The sequence below is a fragment of the Diabrotica virgifera genome, chromosome 8, assembly GCF_917563875.1.
Source record: "Diabrotica virgifera virgifera chromosome 8, PGI_DIABVI_V3a".
NCBI lineage: Eukaryota > Metazoa > Arthropoda > Insecta > Coleoptera > Chrysomelidae > Diabrotica > Diabrotica virgifera.
In genome coordinates, this window is record NC_065450.1 from 140,775,036 (window position 1) to 140,793,837 (window position 18,802).

General features: G+C 35.1%; 1 protein-coding gene across 1 annotated transcript in view; it reads right to left on the reverse strand.

Annotated features, from left to right (window-relative positions):
* LOC114344886 (putative serine protease F56F10.1) overlaps positions 1 to 18,583 on the reverse strand; it is an 80,648-nt gene extending 62,065 nt beyond the window's left edge. The window contains exons 1-3 of the mRNA XM_050657650.1: positions 18,347 to 18,583; positions 14,550 to 14,734; positions 2,273 to 2,508 (exon numbers count right to left, since the gene is read on the reverse strand). Coding sequence (XP_050513607.1) covers positions 2,273 to 2,508; positions 14,550 to 14,734; positions 18,347 to 18,541 — 616 coding nt within the window. The 5' untranslated portion in view covers positions 18,542 to 18,583. The remainder of the gene's footprint in view (positions 1 to 2,272; positions 2,509 to 14,549; positions 14,735 to 18,346) is intronic.
* Between the last annotated feature and the right edge of the window lie 219 nt (positions 18,584 to 18,802).

Below are 18,802 nucleotides of genomic sequence, written 5' to 3' on the forward strand. Positions count from 1 at the left end.
CTCCCTTGTTATACAAATAGCTATTTCTTATTTATTCTTACTGTCGTGTGATATTCGTAAGATTATTTTTCATAAAATGCAAGTCTTTATATAAAAACACTCAGTGACATTGATCCCAATTAATGTGACACACATTTTTCAACTGGTCAAAGTGAAAAGCACAGTTTAGCAAATATTTAGATGAAGATATTAATACAATATTAGTTATTTTTATTTATAAATACAGTTTTATTCATGAAATAATCTTACCGAAGTAAATCGAGAGCTTAAATTTGCCTATTTGTATTCTCCTAGTGACAATTTGACATTAGATGCAGAACTAAAAGTATATTATGGATATTTTCTTAAATGTGACAGTGGTCAAAACTAGGAAACTGGTTGCAATTAAACAGAAATAATCTACTTAAAAAAATTTCACTGTAATTTTCTACAGTAGAAAATTACCAATGTAACAATAATCTGATTGGACAGAATTAAACACGTGATCAAAAATCTTACTATACGATAGGAAGTTAAAATTATTAAAAAATAATCGGGTATAATATCACAAAAGAGTGAGAATAAATTGAAAATAATGCGACAGTTCTTCGAAAATTTGTTGTCTGGCAATAGACACGAGAGCCCGCAGGGCTCGAGTGGCTATTGCCCAATGACAACAAATTTGAGTTAAAATGAAGCATTATTTTCTTATTTATTCTTACTGTCGTGTGATATTCGTAAGATTATTTTTTAATACGTATATTATGGATATTTTCTTAAATGTGACAGTTGTCAAAACTAGGAAACTGGTTGCCATTAAACAGAAACAATCTACTTAAAAAAATTCTATCGGTAATTTTCTACATTAGATAATTCTCAGTATAATTTTAATCTGATTGGACAGAATTAAACACGTGATCAAATATCGTACTATACGATTGGAAGTTAAAATCATCAAAAAATAAGCAATAAAATAAAATTGGTTTCCATGACGACGATTCAAAACCATTGTTATTGTCTACTGATTTGACTTTTGAATATTATGTTAAAATAATTCTATGTCAAGGAATTATCAGTAGTAATTGCACAAGAGCTCTAAAATTCTATATTAATTTTAGAGATCGAGTGCAATTTGTTGCGATTATTTCATGAATAAAACAGTTCAACACCGTAATTTATTTATGTAAGTACAAATTAGTACAATTAAACACACAGTTGTTATAAATATTAATTTGACGGTTGAAAGTCATCACTTTTATAATTTTTAAAACATTAATTGGCATTAATTGTCATAGTCTTCAAAAAGGTAAGAAATATATGCCGTAGAAATTTTAGAAAAAAATATTAAAATGGAACAGAGTTGTAGCGAGATAAACGCAAAAAACGTGATTTATTTTTTTTTTTATTTTTAGGGTAAAATTGCGATTTTGACAGTATACCCCCACTTATAATTTAAAATAAATTTAATTTTCGTTTTCAACACCGTCAAAAACATAATGTAAGACCAAAATTAGCCATTCACCACCCATGGTCAGTATCTCGAAAAATAAGCGTTATTTTTGGGGACTTCTACATAAACATATTAAGCGTAGACAAGGCATATTCACCAAAAAAGGGGAACGCGGAAACAGTCGATCGGTGGTCTTTCTATCTCTTTTAACCAAGCTATCCCGCGCATGTGATAGACAAAGATGGCTAGACCACTCAATTCTTAATACTGGCGTTACACCTCGATGCACAGAGCGGCCTATACTTTGCCTAATCTACGAGGTATTATATCTGTGGATTTCTAATGTCGATATTAAAAGTGGCACTATTTTTTTTTCTATAAAACATTTTGATCTAGAACTTTCCAGAAAACTTCTTTGTACTCTACTCAACTTTTCTACTCTCATCTTTTGCGATTAAACTTTGCAATGCGCAAATCTTCACCTTTTACTTTAAAAAATTTATAACCTTTATCAGAATGAGACTAAAAGGTTGAAAGAGGTATCGTTGTCTTCAGAAATGTTAGAGCTATACATATTATACTGTAAAAATTTCAGAAAAAAAATATTAAAATGAAACAGAGTTGTAGCTAGTTAAACGGAAAAAACGTGATTTCATTTTTTTTTTTCATTTTTAGGATATAATTGCAATTTTGACAATGTTTACCCAGATAAAATTCAAAATAAACCGCATTTTCAACACTTCATCTACTCGTGGTTAGTACCTGGTCATTTTGGAGGTGCCTGCCGCTCGCCTATTTATTATGATCGAGAATAGCCAAGAAATTATAAATATAAAAAGTTACCTGAAAAATCTAAATGTGCGAGAAGTGGTCCACTTGCAGACATGGCCCCATGCACCAAATGGGGATACTTTTGGCGTGCCCAGGCGGCCAAGTTTCCTGGATAAGAACCTCCGAAAACAATCCATTTTACATCAGAAGTCAGGTTGTACTCTTTGTTCATACCTTCAATGAAAAATGCTAAATCGCCTAGGGCCTGCTGGCTTGTCAGATATACAAGATTCTCGGTACTTAAATCTCTGAAATACAAAATAATTACTTTTATAAAAAAGAAAGAACTTTTTCGACCGTTTAATAATAGGCTCATTATTCACTATTTTTGAATAGATAATAACACCGATTAACTTTTTCATTAATTACTCATGGGTCATTATTCACGGGTTGAAGTTAGGTTCAAGTGGTGCATGCCACTTTTAATATATTTGTGCTATATAAACTGCAAATAAAATTACTTAAACTTATTTATTTAATACAATAATTATTGTAATTTATATCAATAATTAACTTCGAAAAATTTTGAAAGGATTTTTAACTGTAACAGTGGGTCAGTATGGGAGAGTAGGCTATTGGTGCGCACCTAATCCAAATTCAGAATATTGCAAAAACTTGAAATATTTCAGTTCCCAACTTTTTTGAAGATATACATACTTCTAGGGCCTAGATATATTGGTAAAGAGCGGATTCAATGAATGGTTGAACAGTAGAACAACGAGGGGCGAAATTTCCAATTAGTGTAACGTCCACCGTTACCCGACCTATTCGACTATCTCCGTCTACCCAACAGACGGAGGAATCACGTGAATAAATCACATATTTCTTCCAAATACCTTAACGCACGGCCTTCTACACAATACCGATAACAAGGTATTCGGTAATTAGTGTTATCGGCATTGTATACAAGGCCGTGAGTTAAGGTATTTTGAAGAAATATTATGATTTATTCACTTGATTACTCCGTCTGTTCGGTAGACAGAGATAGTGGTGCGCATATGTCGGATGACTGTGCGCAATAATAAAACTTAAAAATGGCCGTCGAAAATGGAGTTTATTGAACATAAATATTAAAGGAAAACGTATATATACCGCAAAACATAAGAAATCATGTTAGAAATATATTAAAAAACGAATCATCGAAGAAGTCACAAATACATCCTTCTGGACTGTCCGCTCCTGTACACATGGCAAGAGCCCATTGACAACATATCGAACACGTTCCATACCTCGTCTTTTGCTACCATCTGCTACCATCACCACATAATGCACAGACACAGAAGTCATTTTCATCTGAATCATCATCGCACAGTTCATAGGCGTAACCAGGGGGGGTTTTGGGGGTTATAACCCCCCCCCATTGGGATGTACTTTGAGCTCTATACGCTTAACACCATAGCCCTCAGAGACCTTCCAGTAGTTGTAACCCCACCCCCTTTCAGGTAGTTGTATCCCCCAGTGGCGGCCCGTGAGGTAGTGCCATAGAGCCATGGCACTACCTTGCTAACTATCCATAAACATATTTTTTATCTTCAAAACTTTTTAATTCTTGTTAATTTTTTTGTGTGTATTTCTTTTGATCTTCATAAATTATATAAAATATGGCAACTATGGGCGCAATACAATCCCTGCCGACAGCGGAGAGTACTCGACAGGAGAATCTCCTTCGCGCCGAAGTCAGTACTGGCACGAGTAAAGAGAGAAAGATTTTAGGAGCATTCTCGAAAGAATGCAGAGAAGTGACAGAGAAAGAGCTATATTGGACTATTAGTATACCTTAACATTAGAATCTCTGTGCCAGGCACGAGGGTATGAAGCCAGGTCAATTTATTTTGAGTTTCTTTACGTGCTGCTTTGTCGCTTTTATTATGTATATTTTCTGTTAAAAAGTTTTTGTATTTATAATTAAACTTTTAGTGCATCATGATCGTGGGTATTTTGATAATATTTTGATTATTTCTTAAGTTTAATTTATTGTATGTATACACCGTTCTTAGGCGTCAACGCCCTTCGGTAGGGATCTATGGAGGAGTATCACCAAGCCGGAAGCCCTTATCCCTTCCCGTACCGCTCCTCCATAGGCCGATCAGACGCCAGTTTATTCCAAGTTTAATTTATTAATTGACAATAAAGATTAGTATTTTAAAAATTTTTTTGGTGGTTTTTCGCTAGAAAAAAAACTACAAATGTTATAAGGTGTTGTGGAGCTTTCGAGTTAGCTTTAAGAGGTCACGACGAAAAAGAAAATTCAGAAAATAGAGGCATATTTAAGGAGCTGGTCAATTTTAGCGCCGAATTAGACAACGATTTAAAGGTTCATATTATTCAAAGTACCAGATCTTTCAAAGGTCTACCTTCTCCGGACATTTAGTTGCTTCTAATTTATTTATGTCGGAGAAGTTTTCTGCTTATAAGCATCAGTTCTCCGAATCATTTCTTAATGAAACATGGAGACAATTTTAATTTTTAAGCAAAACTCGGTTTAAAACTGAATTAGAAGTAGGTACTGTATTAGCGAGACGAATTAAGTACTACCTCTGGGGCTGTTCGCTATCGGTTTTATTGTAGAGGGAAGGTTTAAAAAGCACATTTGAAGAAACTATTAAACTTTTAAGTATTTTAGTTACCATTCCTATATCAACATCTGAAGCAGAACGCTGTTTTTCGATGTTTACATCGAAAAATAGTGCTTTAGGTATGCTATCTGCAGAAAAGAATTTTGTAAATTGTATTGATAATTATTTTAATTATAAAGTCATTGAAAACTTTGCAACCAAAAGATAGAACAATGAACTTCATAATATATCGTAAACTTTAAAAGTGACATTACAAAAATTTGTGCATGTGTGTGAATAATGAAATAGTATTATTTTTATAAATTGATAAATAGAGACTAAATCGTAATAACAATTTTCAAGCACTATCAGCAGTAAATGCTGGTGGTAGGTTAAGAGGATTTTATTATTAATTAATTTACGGAACTGTTTTGATCAATGTTGGACAATTGCTTGGCACCTCAGATCAATAAACTTAAGATATGTACATAAGATAAAAGTATCCGCGCATTTTTTTTTTTAGTTTTTGTTGTCAGTATACCTTTCTTTGACAATATCATGAATCCGTCACTAAAAATTTTGGCGGCTGCCCGAGTTGTGGCACTACCTTCTTAAAGTGGTACGAGCCGCCACTGGTATCCCCCCCTTAGGATCATCCTGGTTACGCCTATGGCACAGTTCACTCTCTGAAATATCTTCGGAGCTGCTGTCTTCAAAAATATTTCTTTTTGTGGCTTTTTTCAATTTCGTGGTATACCCATTTGTCTATTTTGACGGTTGTTTGAATGATATTGCCTTTCTTGACTTTTTTAAATTTTCATTTCAGTTTTTCCTTGTTAGGCGTTTTTGTTAATGTCTGAGATTTTTGTTTTCTTTCGGTAATTCTTTTTTCGGGGTCATTTCGGAAGCTGAGTTAGATTTTCCAAAACCAGCTAGCAAGTGGCCACCGGGGAGACTACCAAAAAGATGGAGAGATAGCTGGCAGTCTACCTCTCAAGAAATACTTCGAATATGTCGAAGTATTTCGAGTACGTCGGAATTAACAGATCGACAGATCTACTACAAGTATTGTAACTACGAAATTCACCCTGTAGGAATAATGGAAAATAGAATTTGACAGGATGTTGTTATGTCATATAAGGGGATGTAAACGTGTTACACAATTTGAAGAACATGTCCTCGGTTGCTCAGAATCGGAAGAGATATGGGGGTGGATCTTAACGGGATGTTATTAATATTCTCTTATTAGCTTAGGAATAAAAAAATAGAAAAATCAAAGTAAGAATATCAAATAAAAAGAAATAATATATTGGGCGCCACTGGTTTCCTTATGGAAACCAAAAATATACAAAAATAGAAATATTAAAGAAAAGATAGCTAAATCAAAAATTAAACAAAACATATAGTCCAGAAAGCCACTGCGCATCCGCTAGGAAAAATATTCTAATTCGGATTTTTTGCACAATCTTACTCAAAAAGGACTCCTTTTAAAAAATTTGCATGTTGCCAGGACCAAAAGGTGGTCAAAAATTTTTTAAACGTTTTTTTTTTGTTTTTTTCCTAAAATAATTTTTTTTGCATGGAAAAAAGTTTTTTTTAGATTTTTTGGATCATTCCAAACAGAAGAGCTCTTTAGTGACTTTTCTCTAAAAATGACAGTTTTTGACATATAAGCGATTAAAAATTGAAAAATTGCGAAATCGGCCATTTTTAACCCTCAAAAACTAGGTGAAAAACTGAAAATTTGAATGTTGCCAAGATAGGTAGATATTCTTTAAACATCGAGTGATGAAACTACGAAGAGTTTTTTGCAATACAATATTCAAAACTCCTTTGTTTTTTAATTGCTAATCAAGCGTGCGCGACACTATTTTCCACCGATAGTATGGTGCAAATGAAAGGAATAAATTCGTTATTTCGTAAACCGGCGACTTTAAGGAAAAATCCCGAAACCGGTCGATTTTTATTTTTAAGTTATGATATTGTGGCATATATGGTATACTAGTGACGTCATCCATCTGGACGTGATGACGTAATCGATGATTATTTTAAATGAGAATAGCGGTCGTGTGCTAGCTCATTTGAAGGGTTATTCAATTCTCTATTTAGTAATATAAACACTTACATAATTATTTATACAGGGTGTCCAAAAAATTTTTATTAAATTAAATTATTTGACAAAAAACGAAGTAGAAGGACACACTGTATAAATAATTATGTAAATGTTTACATTATTGAATAGAGAATTGAAGAACCTTTCAAATGAGCCACCACACGATTCCTATTCTCATTTAAAAAAATCATCGATTACGTCATCACGCCCAGACGGATGACGTCACTAGTATACCATATATGCCACCATATCATAACTTAAAAATAAAAATCGACCTGTTTCGGGATTTTTCATTAAATTCGCCGGTTTACGAAATAACGAATTTATTCCTTTCATTTGCACCATACTGTCGGTAGAAAATAGTGTCGCGCACGCTTGATTAGCAATTAAAAAACAAAGGAGTTTTGAATATTGTAGTGCAAAAAACTCTTTGGGATTTCGTTAATCGATGTTTAAAGAATATCTACCTACCTTGGCAACATTCAAATTTTCAGTTTTTCACCTAGTTTTTGAGGGTTTAAAATGGCCGATTTCGCAATTTTTAATCGCTTATATGTCAAAAACTGTCATTTTTAGAGAAAAGTCACTAAAGACCTTTTCTGTTTGGAATGATCCAAAAAACCTAAAAAAACTTTTTTCCATGCAAAAAAAAACAATTTTAGGAAAAAAACAAAAAAAAACGTTTAAAAAATTTTTTACAACCTTTAGGTCCTGGCAACATACAAATTTGTTAAAAGGAGTCCTTTTTAAGTAAGATTGTGCAAAAAATCCGAATTAGAATATTTTTTCTAGCGGATGCGCAGTGGCTTTCTGGACTAATAGTCAATACAAAATATATAAAATACTTATGGCGTGACTTACCTTATCTATGTCTTTACTCAGAAAATTCTTTGTTGTAATACTCGAACAAAAATATTTAAGAATTTAATAGTCCTTTCGTATATTAAACGGGATCAAAAAAAAATAAAATAAAAGGAACTCCATGCTTTAACTATGATGTTGAAACTAGTAACACAAAAGAAAATTCTAACTCCTGCTTGCATGTAAGAAATAGTATATTATTCAACGAGCATGTAATGATGGCTATTACTCACGATGATGAAGTTTGCGACACGAGCCGTAGGCGAGTGTCGTAATTCATCAGAGTGAGTAATAGCCATTACATGCGAGTAGAATACTATACTTTTTCTACGACCTTTTTTATTTTAATTAGTAAAAAATTTAATTATCAACTATTCGAGATTTGAATTATAATAATTTACAAGAATACCTAAATGCTACTTACCCCTAGTACGTGGCTGAATAATTGGTTGCCTACTATTACTAAATTATTATTTATTGTAAAAATACAACTAGAAATAGGCAATATAAGTTCTATTCGTTTCCGAAAAATTATAAGCTTGAATAGGGCTTTTCATCGATTGTCATTTGTTTCGAGCTTCTGTCATGTGTCACATAATATTAATATATCTACGTCATACGTCTTTGGTTTGTATCATTGGGTGCATTCAGCAGACGCAATCACTAACTAATCGATTAGTAATCGATTTGTGATTTACATGCTGAATGCCACAATTTATGTGGCATTCAGCAGAAAATCACTAATCGATTAGTTAGCGATTGCGTCTGCTGAATGCACCCATTGGTATATGCCAATAACGTATGACGTAGATATATTAATATTATGTGACACATGACAGAAGCTCGAAACAAATGACTGTGAATGAAAAGCCCTATTTGTACCTACTGTCAATTAATCTAATAAACAGGAAATGGCTGTTGTTGGTATTTCAATAGTTATAATGTATATTTACATTTAACTATATATAATATAATAATATAACTATACATAATATGTTATAACATATTAAACACAATATAACTTGAAAAATAAACACAATATTAGTTATAAATTCCAATTTACATAAACAAAATGAGCTAATGTCACTGTCACTAAAATAAATGATAAACGTCAAAATTTTTAGTAAACAAGATATAAACGTAAAAAATATACTGACATTGTTACAGCTAAAATTCCTTTAAAAATTTTTCGAAGTTAATTATTGATATAAATTACAATCATTATTGTATTAAATAAACAACTTTAAGTAATTTTATTTGCAGTTTATATACGATTAATATTAAAAGTGGCATGCGTCACTTGAATCTAACTTCAGCCCGTGAGTAATGAATTATTACTCACGGGTACAGTAATGGGTGCTATTATCTATGAAAAAATAGCGAATAATAAGCATGTTATTAAACGGTCGTAGAAAAAGATTATTATACCGTCATTGGTATAAAATAGTCGCGTTCGCCTAAAACAGCGAAACGCGGTGGCCTACGGCTTGCTTAGACCATAATAGAACTCCAACACAAAGACTTCTGCAATAAAATTGCACAATAACTTCACTATACTCAAACTAAACTGGAACTTCCACCTTTCAGGTACTGCACTGAAACCCTGCAGACTTTCCGAGGCTAGAGCTCAACTTCCACCTCTCTACAGCTCAAACGTAACTGACTTTCTCGATCTCCTCAAACTCAATCCTCAAAAATTCAACGCCCTTCCAAAAAATCATTCGATCTTCCCATCAATAATCTCAACGACCAATTACAGACTTAAGACACTTCCCTAATTAGAATCTCGATAAATAAGAAGTCACTTAGACATATCCTTAGCCACACCCTCTAAACTCGCAAATCTTCTTTCAACGAATCCAAAACATAGAGCTACGTCAGCCAAGGCTCTCCTGATTCTCACGAAAAATGCCAAATCAACGAAAAGGACACTTGCACTCGTTGGTAACACTTGGACTCTTATCTCTGAACCACAGAACCACTTATCTCTAAGATAAACATAATAGCGACATTCTGGCACCTTCTCACGGAAAGCTCTTCTGTAGAATATAAACAAATGCTTTACTTCTGGGCAAACGGAAAATACATGGCAATATGGAAAAAAGAATTACGCAATACCATACGTCTGTGAGAAAGTTTTTTTAAACATCCTTTATTTACTGCAATCTGTTTTTACAATTAAAAAAAAAACAATAAGCAATAGGTTTATCACATTAACATAGTGGAAATCCATCCAGTGATGAAAATCCTTTGCGATACATTTCTGATAAAAATATCTGAGATCTAAATAACAATTTATAAAGACATATTTTACGAACATATAAAAAAACATCAATAGTTAAAATACACACACATTAAATTATATAGTCTACGTTTCAGTAATTACAGGTACAGAAAGGTCTAATGGGTCACGGCGCTTTAGTCTTCCTCTCCTCGGTCGCTTAAGTAAGTCTTGCGCAAGCGTATTTTAATGCTGCAGTAGTCTATTTTTGTAGGTTCCACTGAGTGAGACAACGGTGTCTTTAATTTTTTGGATCTGAAGGTCTCGATGTATAACATAATTAGGCACATCACGGTGCGTTGGTAATATGTCTCAAGACTTTTGATTGAAAACGCTGAAGTTTCAGTAAATGGGAATTAGATGCAGTACCCCATATCTGAATACCGTAAGTCCAAACTGGCTTTAGGATAGACTTATACAATAATAATTTATTGTATAGACTTAATTTGGAGTTTTTGTTCATGAACCAATACATTTTCCTGTATATTATTCCTAGTTTTAGTCGTTTTTTCCAGATGTGCTTTCCCCAATTTAGTGGGCTGTCAAAATGTATTCCTAGGTATTTAACATAATTTCTTGTGGGTATGATGGTATTGTTTATATGCACAGATGGTACACTTTCCCTGCATAAAGTGAATGTTATATGTGCAGATTTGCTGCCATTTACTTTAACTCGCCACAGTTGTAACCATTTCTCTAAACCATTTGAATGATGTAAATTTTGGCACGCTGTAACTGGAACCGAGCTAGAGGCCATTATAACAGTATCATCTGCGTATGTAGCAATTGTGCTGTTTGCTGTCTGTGAGAAACTTAAAAATATTCATATAAACATCCCAATTCAGATATAAATTATGAGACAATTCGCTTGTTTCGGAATACGAAACTATTAGATAGAATGTTAATACCGGGGTCGTAATATAAATACGGTCTTAACACAAAAATTAAGGGGTGAAATATCAATGATTACCGTACCGTTACAGTATAAGAAGAAGAAGAAGTTAGATTTTCCAAAACGCTGCTTCTGAATGTACTAGGAACTGCAGCATCATTATTTCTTGTATTATTATACCCTGTTGGCTAATGATGCGCAATGCGTCCTTGGTAGAAGATGTTGCCATGTGAACTAAAGCACCGTCAAGTGTAGATCTAGTTTACAAGTCGACCTCCAGAAAGATGGCTGGATACGTGCCTTGAGAATGGTTCGGACTGTCGTCAGTGGAATTATTCCCTGCGGCAGTATCTTAAGTAAATATTCTCATGTTGATCGGAAAAATCCAAAGGAGAAGCTGACGTCAAGGAAAAGAGGGACAAGGTTCCAGTTCTACGCCATCTGCTGCTGAGATGAAGGACTCTGAAGTCTTGCTTCCAGAGACTAGAGAGAGCTCGCTCGTCGGTGACGGACAGGGCTCCTCTGGTCCGGAGCGCTCCGGGGAAGAGAATGCGGGCTCGGGTGACCGGAATCTCTCTTCCTTCCCTGGTTAATGATCTCAACTACCACAATGGGTTATATCATCCAAGCCAACTTGCAACACGGTAAGGCAGCCTCAGGTGTCCTCTTGAGAAGACTATCCGAACTGTCAGCAGGAATAGCTCTCATCCAGGAACCGTGAGTGTATAGAGGTAAAATATGCGGACTAGGGAACCGTAGTGGTCAACTCTTCTGGTGCTCCACTGTAGAGACCCCGAGAGCCGCTGTTCTAACCAATAATTTATTCACCTGCCTGCTACAGGACTTTTGTTCGCGAGACCTTGTGGCGGTAAAGGTGAAGTTTCAAGTCGTTGAGACGTGGAAGGAGATGGTGGTTTGTTCTGTCTACTTTACTTATGATTCACCAGAACCCCCTCCAACAATGGAAATGATGGAGTTAGTCAGAAACTGTGAGGACCTGCGACTTCCGCTCCTAGTGGGATGCGATTCCAACTCCCACCACATAGTGTGGGGGAGTACAGATATCAATCCCCGGGATGCAGCTCTGCTGCAATATCTCTCGGGAACCGACTTAGAAATTCTAAATCGGATCTCGGTACCTACGTTTATGACGTCTAGAAGAAATCAAGTTATCGACCTCACTTTATGCTCTAGAGCGTTAGTGGGACTGGTCTCGGAGTGGGTCGTGTCCTAGGAAATCTCACTGTCAGATCATAGACACATTATCATTAAGCTGGAGGCTCTTAAGCTCCAGAATATTTCATATAGGAATCCAAGAGCTACAGACTAGGGAACTCTTTCGAGAGGAGCTCGGCCATAATCTCGTGGGTCTGCCTCCCTGTCGAGGCGGAGCTGAGGAGATAGAGATCTCTTTGGATCACTTATCCGGAGCCCTAACCTCGGCATATAGAGCTAGCTGCTCTCTTATACAGAACAGTGTATACGTAGCGTACCGGAACGGTTGTTGCGTTCAGGTGTCAGCATCTCGTGGCTGCCCTCAGGGAGGAGTTCTATCCCCCTGCTGTGGTGCCTGGTGGTTGACGGCCTTCTTCAGCGACTATCCGAACAAGGTATGTATGCACAAGCCTACGCCGATAACGTAGTTTTACTGATTGAGGGGTTCTTCCCGGGAACAGTGCACGAGGTCGCTCAGGTGGCTCTCGGGCTCGTTGAAGAATGGTGTCGGGAGCAGTCACTCAGGGTTAATCCTGAGAAGAGTGCTGTGGTTCCGTTTACGAGGAGAAGGGTCATCGGATCTACTAGAAATCTTAGCTTCTATGGCAAAACATTATTGATTTCCAGGTCAGTGAAGTACCTAGGAGTGATCCTGGATTCTAAACTGATATGGAAGGAACATCTGGACGCTAAGTTGAAGAAGGCCGCTGCAGCTTACTGGGCGTGCAGAAGAGCTTTCGGAGCCAAATGGGGTCTGCAGCCGAAAATTCTACATTGGATATACCAATCCATGATAAAGCCTATACTGACGTATGCGGCAATCGTGTGGTGGCCCCGGGCTAGACTGTCTTCAGTCAACGTCCAGTTGGCTCATCTTCAGCGGTTGGCATGCGTTGGCATTTCAGGGGCCATGAGGACCACTCCCACAGCAGCTCTTGAGGTACTGCTGGATTTACCTCCTCTACATCTCATTGTAGAGCACGAAGCCATGATGGCAGCCTATCGTCTCAATTGCTCTGGATACTGGATGGGAACGAATGGGCGGATGAGCCGCTGTGACATTTGGAGACAGGCTATCGAGTGCTGTCCTGTGCTTTCTATGGTACAGGACAGCATGTCCCCTCAATTTGAGTTCTCATCCTCCTTCTTGGTTCAATTTCCTGACCGGGATGAATGGGTAGAACGAGAACCTACACTAATCTGTCGGAGTGGGCTCACCTGGTTCACAGATGGGTCTAGAACAGACGAGCGGGCAGGTGCTGGAGTGTACGGTGGTGGAGTCGGATTTGAGTCCAGCCAGGCTCTCGGCTCTCATGCATCAGTCTTTCAGGCCGAGATCTTTGCGATCCTGGCATATGCTCAAGAGATTACAGATAGGGCTTGCTTAAGCAGGACCATCTCTATCTGCTGACATCCAGGAGCGCTAAGAACTTTGGAAGCGCTTAAGGTCAGCTCTAAGCTGGTTCTTGAGTGCAAGAGAGCTCTGGATGACGTTACTATAACCAACAGGGTTAGGTTGGTATGGATACCAGGACACACAGGTCGGGAAGGTAACGAACGGGCTGACGGCCTGGCAAGGCGGGGCTCATCCTCTCTGCCTGTGGGACCCGAACCTGTGATTGGAGTGCCCTACAGTACTGGTCGGGGTAGTCTCAAGGAGCTTCTTTTGCGGAGGTTCCAGCACTCCTGGGCCAGTTTTGGAGGTATGAGACAGGCCAGGCTCCACATAGTGGGGCCATCCAAAAGTTTTACAGCTCAACTGCTTCTTCTGGATCGTAGAAGATGTTCCCTGGTGATCAGTATGCTTACCGGCCACTGTAGACTCCGACGACACCTTCATCTGCTTAGAGCGGCGGATAGCTCACGGTGCCGTCTATGTAATGAGAAGGAGGAAACCTCCTCACATGTTCTCTGGGAGTGCCCGGCATTGGCCTATCGGAGGTGGCAGATTCTGGGATCGGCATATATACAGCCGAGCCAGTCAGGGAGTTGTCTTTTAAGAGACTTGTGGCTTTCTGTGAGGCCATAAGCTTTCTGGGGGACTAGTATGGGAGCAAGGTGCAGCCTGGGTCCCATAAACGCCGAAGACTAGGCTCTCATGGACCTGGTCCGTAAGATAGGGGTGATACAATGGACCCGCCGTAGGAGGTCTGGGTGTCTGAAGAGCTCACAAGTGGGCCCTGCCCCGATGTACCATAACCATAACCACCTTGATGTGTCTTGTCAATTTTGCCTACAGTTCATGTTTGGTTGCTCGGTGCTTTGGTTGTTATGATTTAGTCGGCTTAATTAGGAATGATTTAGTTATGAGATTTGAAAGGAAAAATAAAAAATCTGTTTAAAAAATGACTAGACAAAATTTTTCTGCTTACTCGGTCGGACGGCTTTTACCATAGTATCTGTGCTCGAGATCAAACAAAATTGGTTTATATTTGCGGGCGTATGTGATCCATGCTCCGCTGATCACCCAACCACCTCTTTCTTCTCCCTCTCCACCAATCATAAGAAAAGCAAGATTGCCTTCACCACTAGCAAACTCATCATTCACATAGTACCTCTGTAAAAAAAAAGAATATAGTCGGTTCGCTAATTTTAGACAGTCTAGTAATTTTAGCAATTATTTTTTTGCGGAGTTACATTTTGACATACTAGACGTGGCTTCAAATTATTATACCTGCAACCAAGCACACTGCTCACAGCCAATTAGACCAGGTTGTATCGTCACCCCCGTTAGGTAAATTATTCCGATTCGCTTTTTTTTGCACAAACTACTCAAAAAGAGGTCCTTATAACAAATTTACTTCGTTCAATTTTTTTTACATTATTTGGGTCATTTGGAGTAAAAAAGGTCTCTTGTGATTTTTCTCTCACTTTCTGACTTTCATAATAATAATTTTTAATTGAGTTATTAAACCTAGAAAATGCCAATTTTCGCGTTTATAAAAATTTAAATCGCGCATAACTCGACAACAATCAATTTTAGAGAAAAATCATAAGAAACCTTTGAGAAAGAAGAAATTGAACAAAGTGAAAAAATTGATTTTTTGAATTTGTTTAAACAAATGGTTTAAACAATTTTCCGACCGCGGCATCTCCCGGCACCCTGTGGATTTGTTATAAGGACCTCTGTTTGAGTAAGTTTGTTAAAAAAAACGAATCGGAATAATATACCTAACGGTGGCGACGGTACAGCCTGGTCTAAATATTATTAATATTTAAACCAACTTTATTATTAATATTTAATAAAAAAAATAAAAAATAGTTTATTAAAAGTTTGAAGATATTTAATTTGTGACTGTATTTCTTATTTTATTTGTCATAAACCAGTGGTTTTATTTCTACAATATAATTATAATCAAAATGAAATAATGAGACTTAAATAAAAGATAATAATGAAAATAATGTAAATAATGAATAAATTATATATTATATTTAACAAATTTTGAAAATTACAAAAATCATTAAAAAAAATTTCTTTGATTACGATTTTTTAAATTTTAAAGAATTTAAACGCATGACGGTATTATAAAAAAATATCAATTCGGTAACAAGCAGATATAAAATTTCATTAACCCAAATATATTCTAAGTAGTCACTTCTGTCAGCACTCCCCATAAGTGCCACGCGCCGTCTTTTCTTTGTATTCAAAGTATACAGACTGATAAGGGGATCATTGTTTAAATAATAAAAAATGGGTAATTAAAAGTGCTCCGGTAATAAGTATTAACGGAGATATTGCAAACTTCTTCCTTCACCACATTTCAGGCAAAATATTTTCATTTAAGATCGCTAAGATAATCCTTTTTTTAAAATATTCAAAATATTTACTATATGTATAAAGGGCATTCTTAAGTAGTAGGGTTGGATGTACAATATTAATGTTAATATTGATATATCCTTCTTTTTTAAAATATTCAAAATGTTTACTATATGTATAAAGGGCATTCTTAAGTAGTAGGGTTGGTAGATGTAGGTACAATATTAATGTTAATATTGATAAATAAACAAATTATAAATTTGTAAAGTTGGAAAAATTATCTCGGCACAAAATGGTTCTAAAATAGTTATCTTCCTAACTAGTGCTGAAAGACACTTTTCGCATCAGTTAGGAACAATATTTTTTCTGGGGCCGTACGTTTAGAAAAAAGCAACAAAAAATAGAGTTATATCAATTTTTAATTAGAAGTGAAAATACACAAATTAATCCTTTGACAAGTTTGTCAAAACCAAACTTTCAATAATGGGTTACCACGACGACGATATTGGTTTCCATGACAACGATTCAAAACCATTGTAATTGTCTACTGATCTGACTTTTAAATATTATGTCAAAATAATTTTATTTCATCGAATTATCAGTAGTAATTGCACAAGAGCTCTAAAATTCTAGATTCATTTTAGAGATCGAGTGCAATTTGTTGCGATTATTTCATGAATAAAACTGTTCAAAACCAAAATTTTAATGTAATTTATTTATGTAAGTACAAATTAGTACAATTAAACACACAATTGTTACAAATATTTGACGGTTGAAAGTCATCACTTTTATAATTTTTAAAACATTAATTGTCATTAATGTCACTGAATGTATTTTTTCATAGCAACGAAGGGCATCTCACGTAATATACTTGACGTCGGGAAATTATCAAAAATTATCGGGTATAATATCACAAGAGAGTGAGAATAAATTGAAAATAATGCGACAGTTTTTCTAAAATTTGTTGTCTGGCAACAAATTTTACGACACGAGAGCTCGCAGGGCTCGAGTGGCTATTGCCCAATGACAACAAATTTGAGTAAAAATGAAGCATTATTTTCATATTTATTCTTACTGTCGTGTGATATTCGTAAGATTATTTTTTAATACGTATATTATGGATATTTTCTTAAATGTGACAGTTGTCAAAACTAGGAAACTGGTTGCCATTAAACAGAAACAATCTACTTAAAAAAATTCTATCGGTAATTTTCTACAGTAGATAATTCTCAGTATAATTTTAATCTGATTGGACAGAATTAAACATGTGATCAAATATCTTACTATACGATTGGAAGTTAAAATCATCAAAAAATAATCAGTTTAATTTTTATTTCTGTAGCTTTCTATTGGTCAGAATCTCCTATGAATGAAATAATCGCGCTAATTTCATTAAAACATGAACAAAATAAGATAAATTTAAAATAATATCTAAATAATAGTTTATTGCATGTATATAATATATTATAATGCCATTTACAAGGTATTTTACTTTCCCGCACGCCGTGTGCGGGAAAGTGCAACTTTCAGAAACGAAATGCGTGCGTGAAAGTGGCTCTTTTAGCACGGCCGTAGAAAAAGTACTTTTCCTTTTAATACTTGAAAAATTTTCAGTAACACGAATATCGAAACCAAAATTCAAAATATTGAATCCCCCGACCATAAAAAAGAAAGTTACCTATAAACAAATTACAACAATTTTCGAACGCCATTTTGAAAGTTTAATTGAAATTTTGATTTTTCACTGCATTTATCGAAAATATACATAAAAAAACAAAACCAATGAGACTTTATAAAAGAGTTTACTCTATCAGAAACAACAGCGTTTTGCAATTGAATAAACAGTAAAATCTAATAAACAAATTAATAATATCTCATAAACTACTGAATGTTTATCATCCAATTTTTTTTTTGCTTTATACTGGTAACATAACGCAACTTCTCTTGCAAACTAAAATATTTGATAGTGCTTATTTAAAATGCAAATAATAATTTTTTGCAAATTGGTTTTTCAATATTTATTTATAATTATTTAAATAAACTGAGGGTCAAATTTAATTTGTTACAGGAAAGCAGAAAAATGTCTCCAAAATTAAAACGCCTAAAACGTTTTTGGAAAACGCCCTCGGCAGTGATAAAAAAAGTAATAATAATAATGTAGAAATTAATAATATTAATTATTATTGTAGAATAATTACGTAATAATGTACAAAATAATGTAGGAAAAAATATAATCTTATTACCTAATGTAGAAAAAAATGTATAACTATCTATACATAGAATAGTTTTTTCTTTAAAAATATTTTAAAAAATTTTTTTTCAATTTGGAAAGTAAAAGTCTCCTTAAGCTGGAAGTATGTAAAATATTCAGTATGTAAATTTAATCATAAAACTTTATATATAGACTTTTACCTGTTGCCAGGTCCTCTCATCGTTTGGATTAAAATGGTCCAAAGTTTGATTAAACCATCTTTCATATTTGTTAGCTTCTGGATTTTTTTCTCGGTGAAATAGTCTACCCCTCCAAAAGAAATTAGATCCAGCAGCAAACGAACCGAAAGTCGATAGTAAAAGCACTACCGTGGTAAATGAATGTAATCTAGCCATAGCTTAAGCTTTTGGTAACACTGCATCTAAAATAAAGCTATCGATTGCTTTATACCTAAAGATAAGTATTCATATTAAGATCCAAAATACTTCAGTTTTGTTTATCATATAATATAACCAAAGTGGTGTGAAAACGCAAAATGCAAGATAAAAAAATAATACCTACAGAGTTAGCCACTCAAAAGAGTCTATGATATTTGGCAATATTCATCGGATTTTGTGAAAATGCTAAAAAAAGGCCGACTGTTATTCCAAATGAGA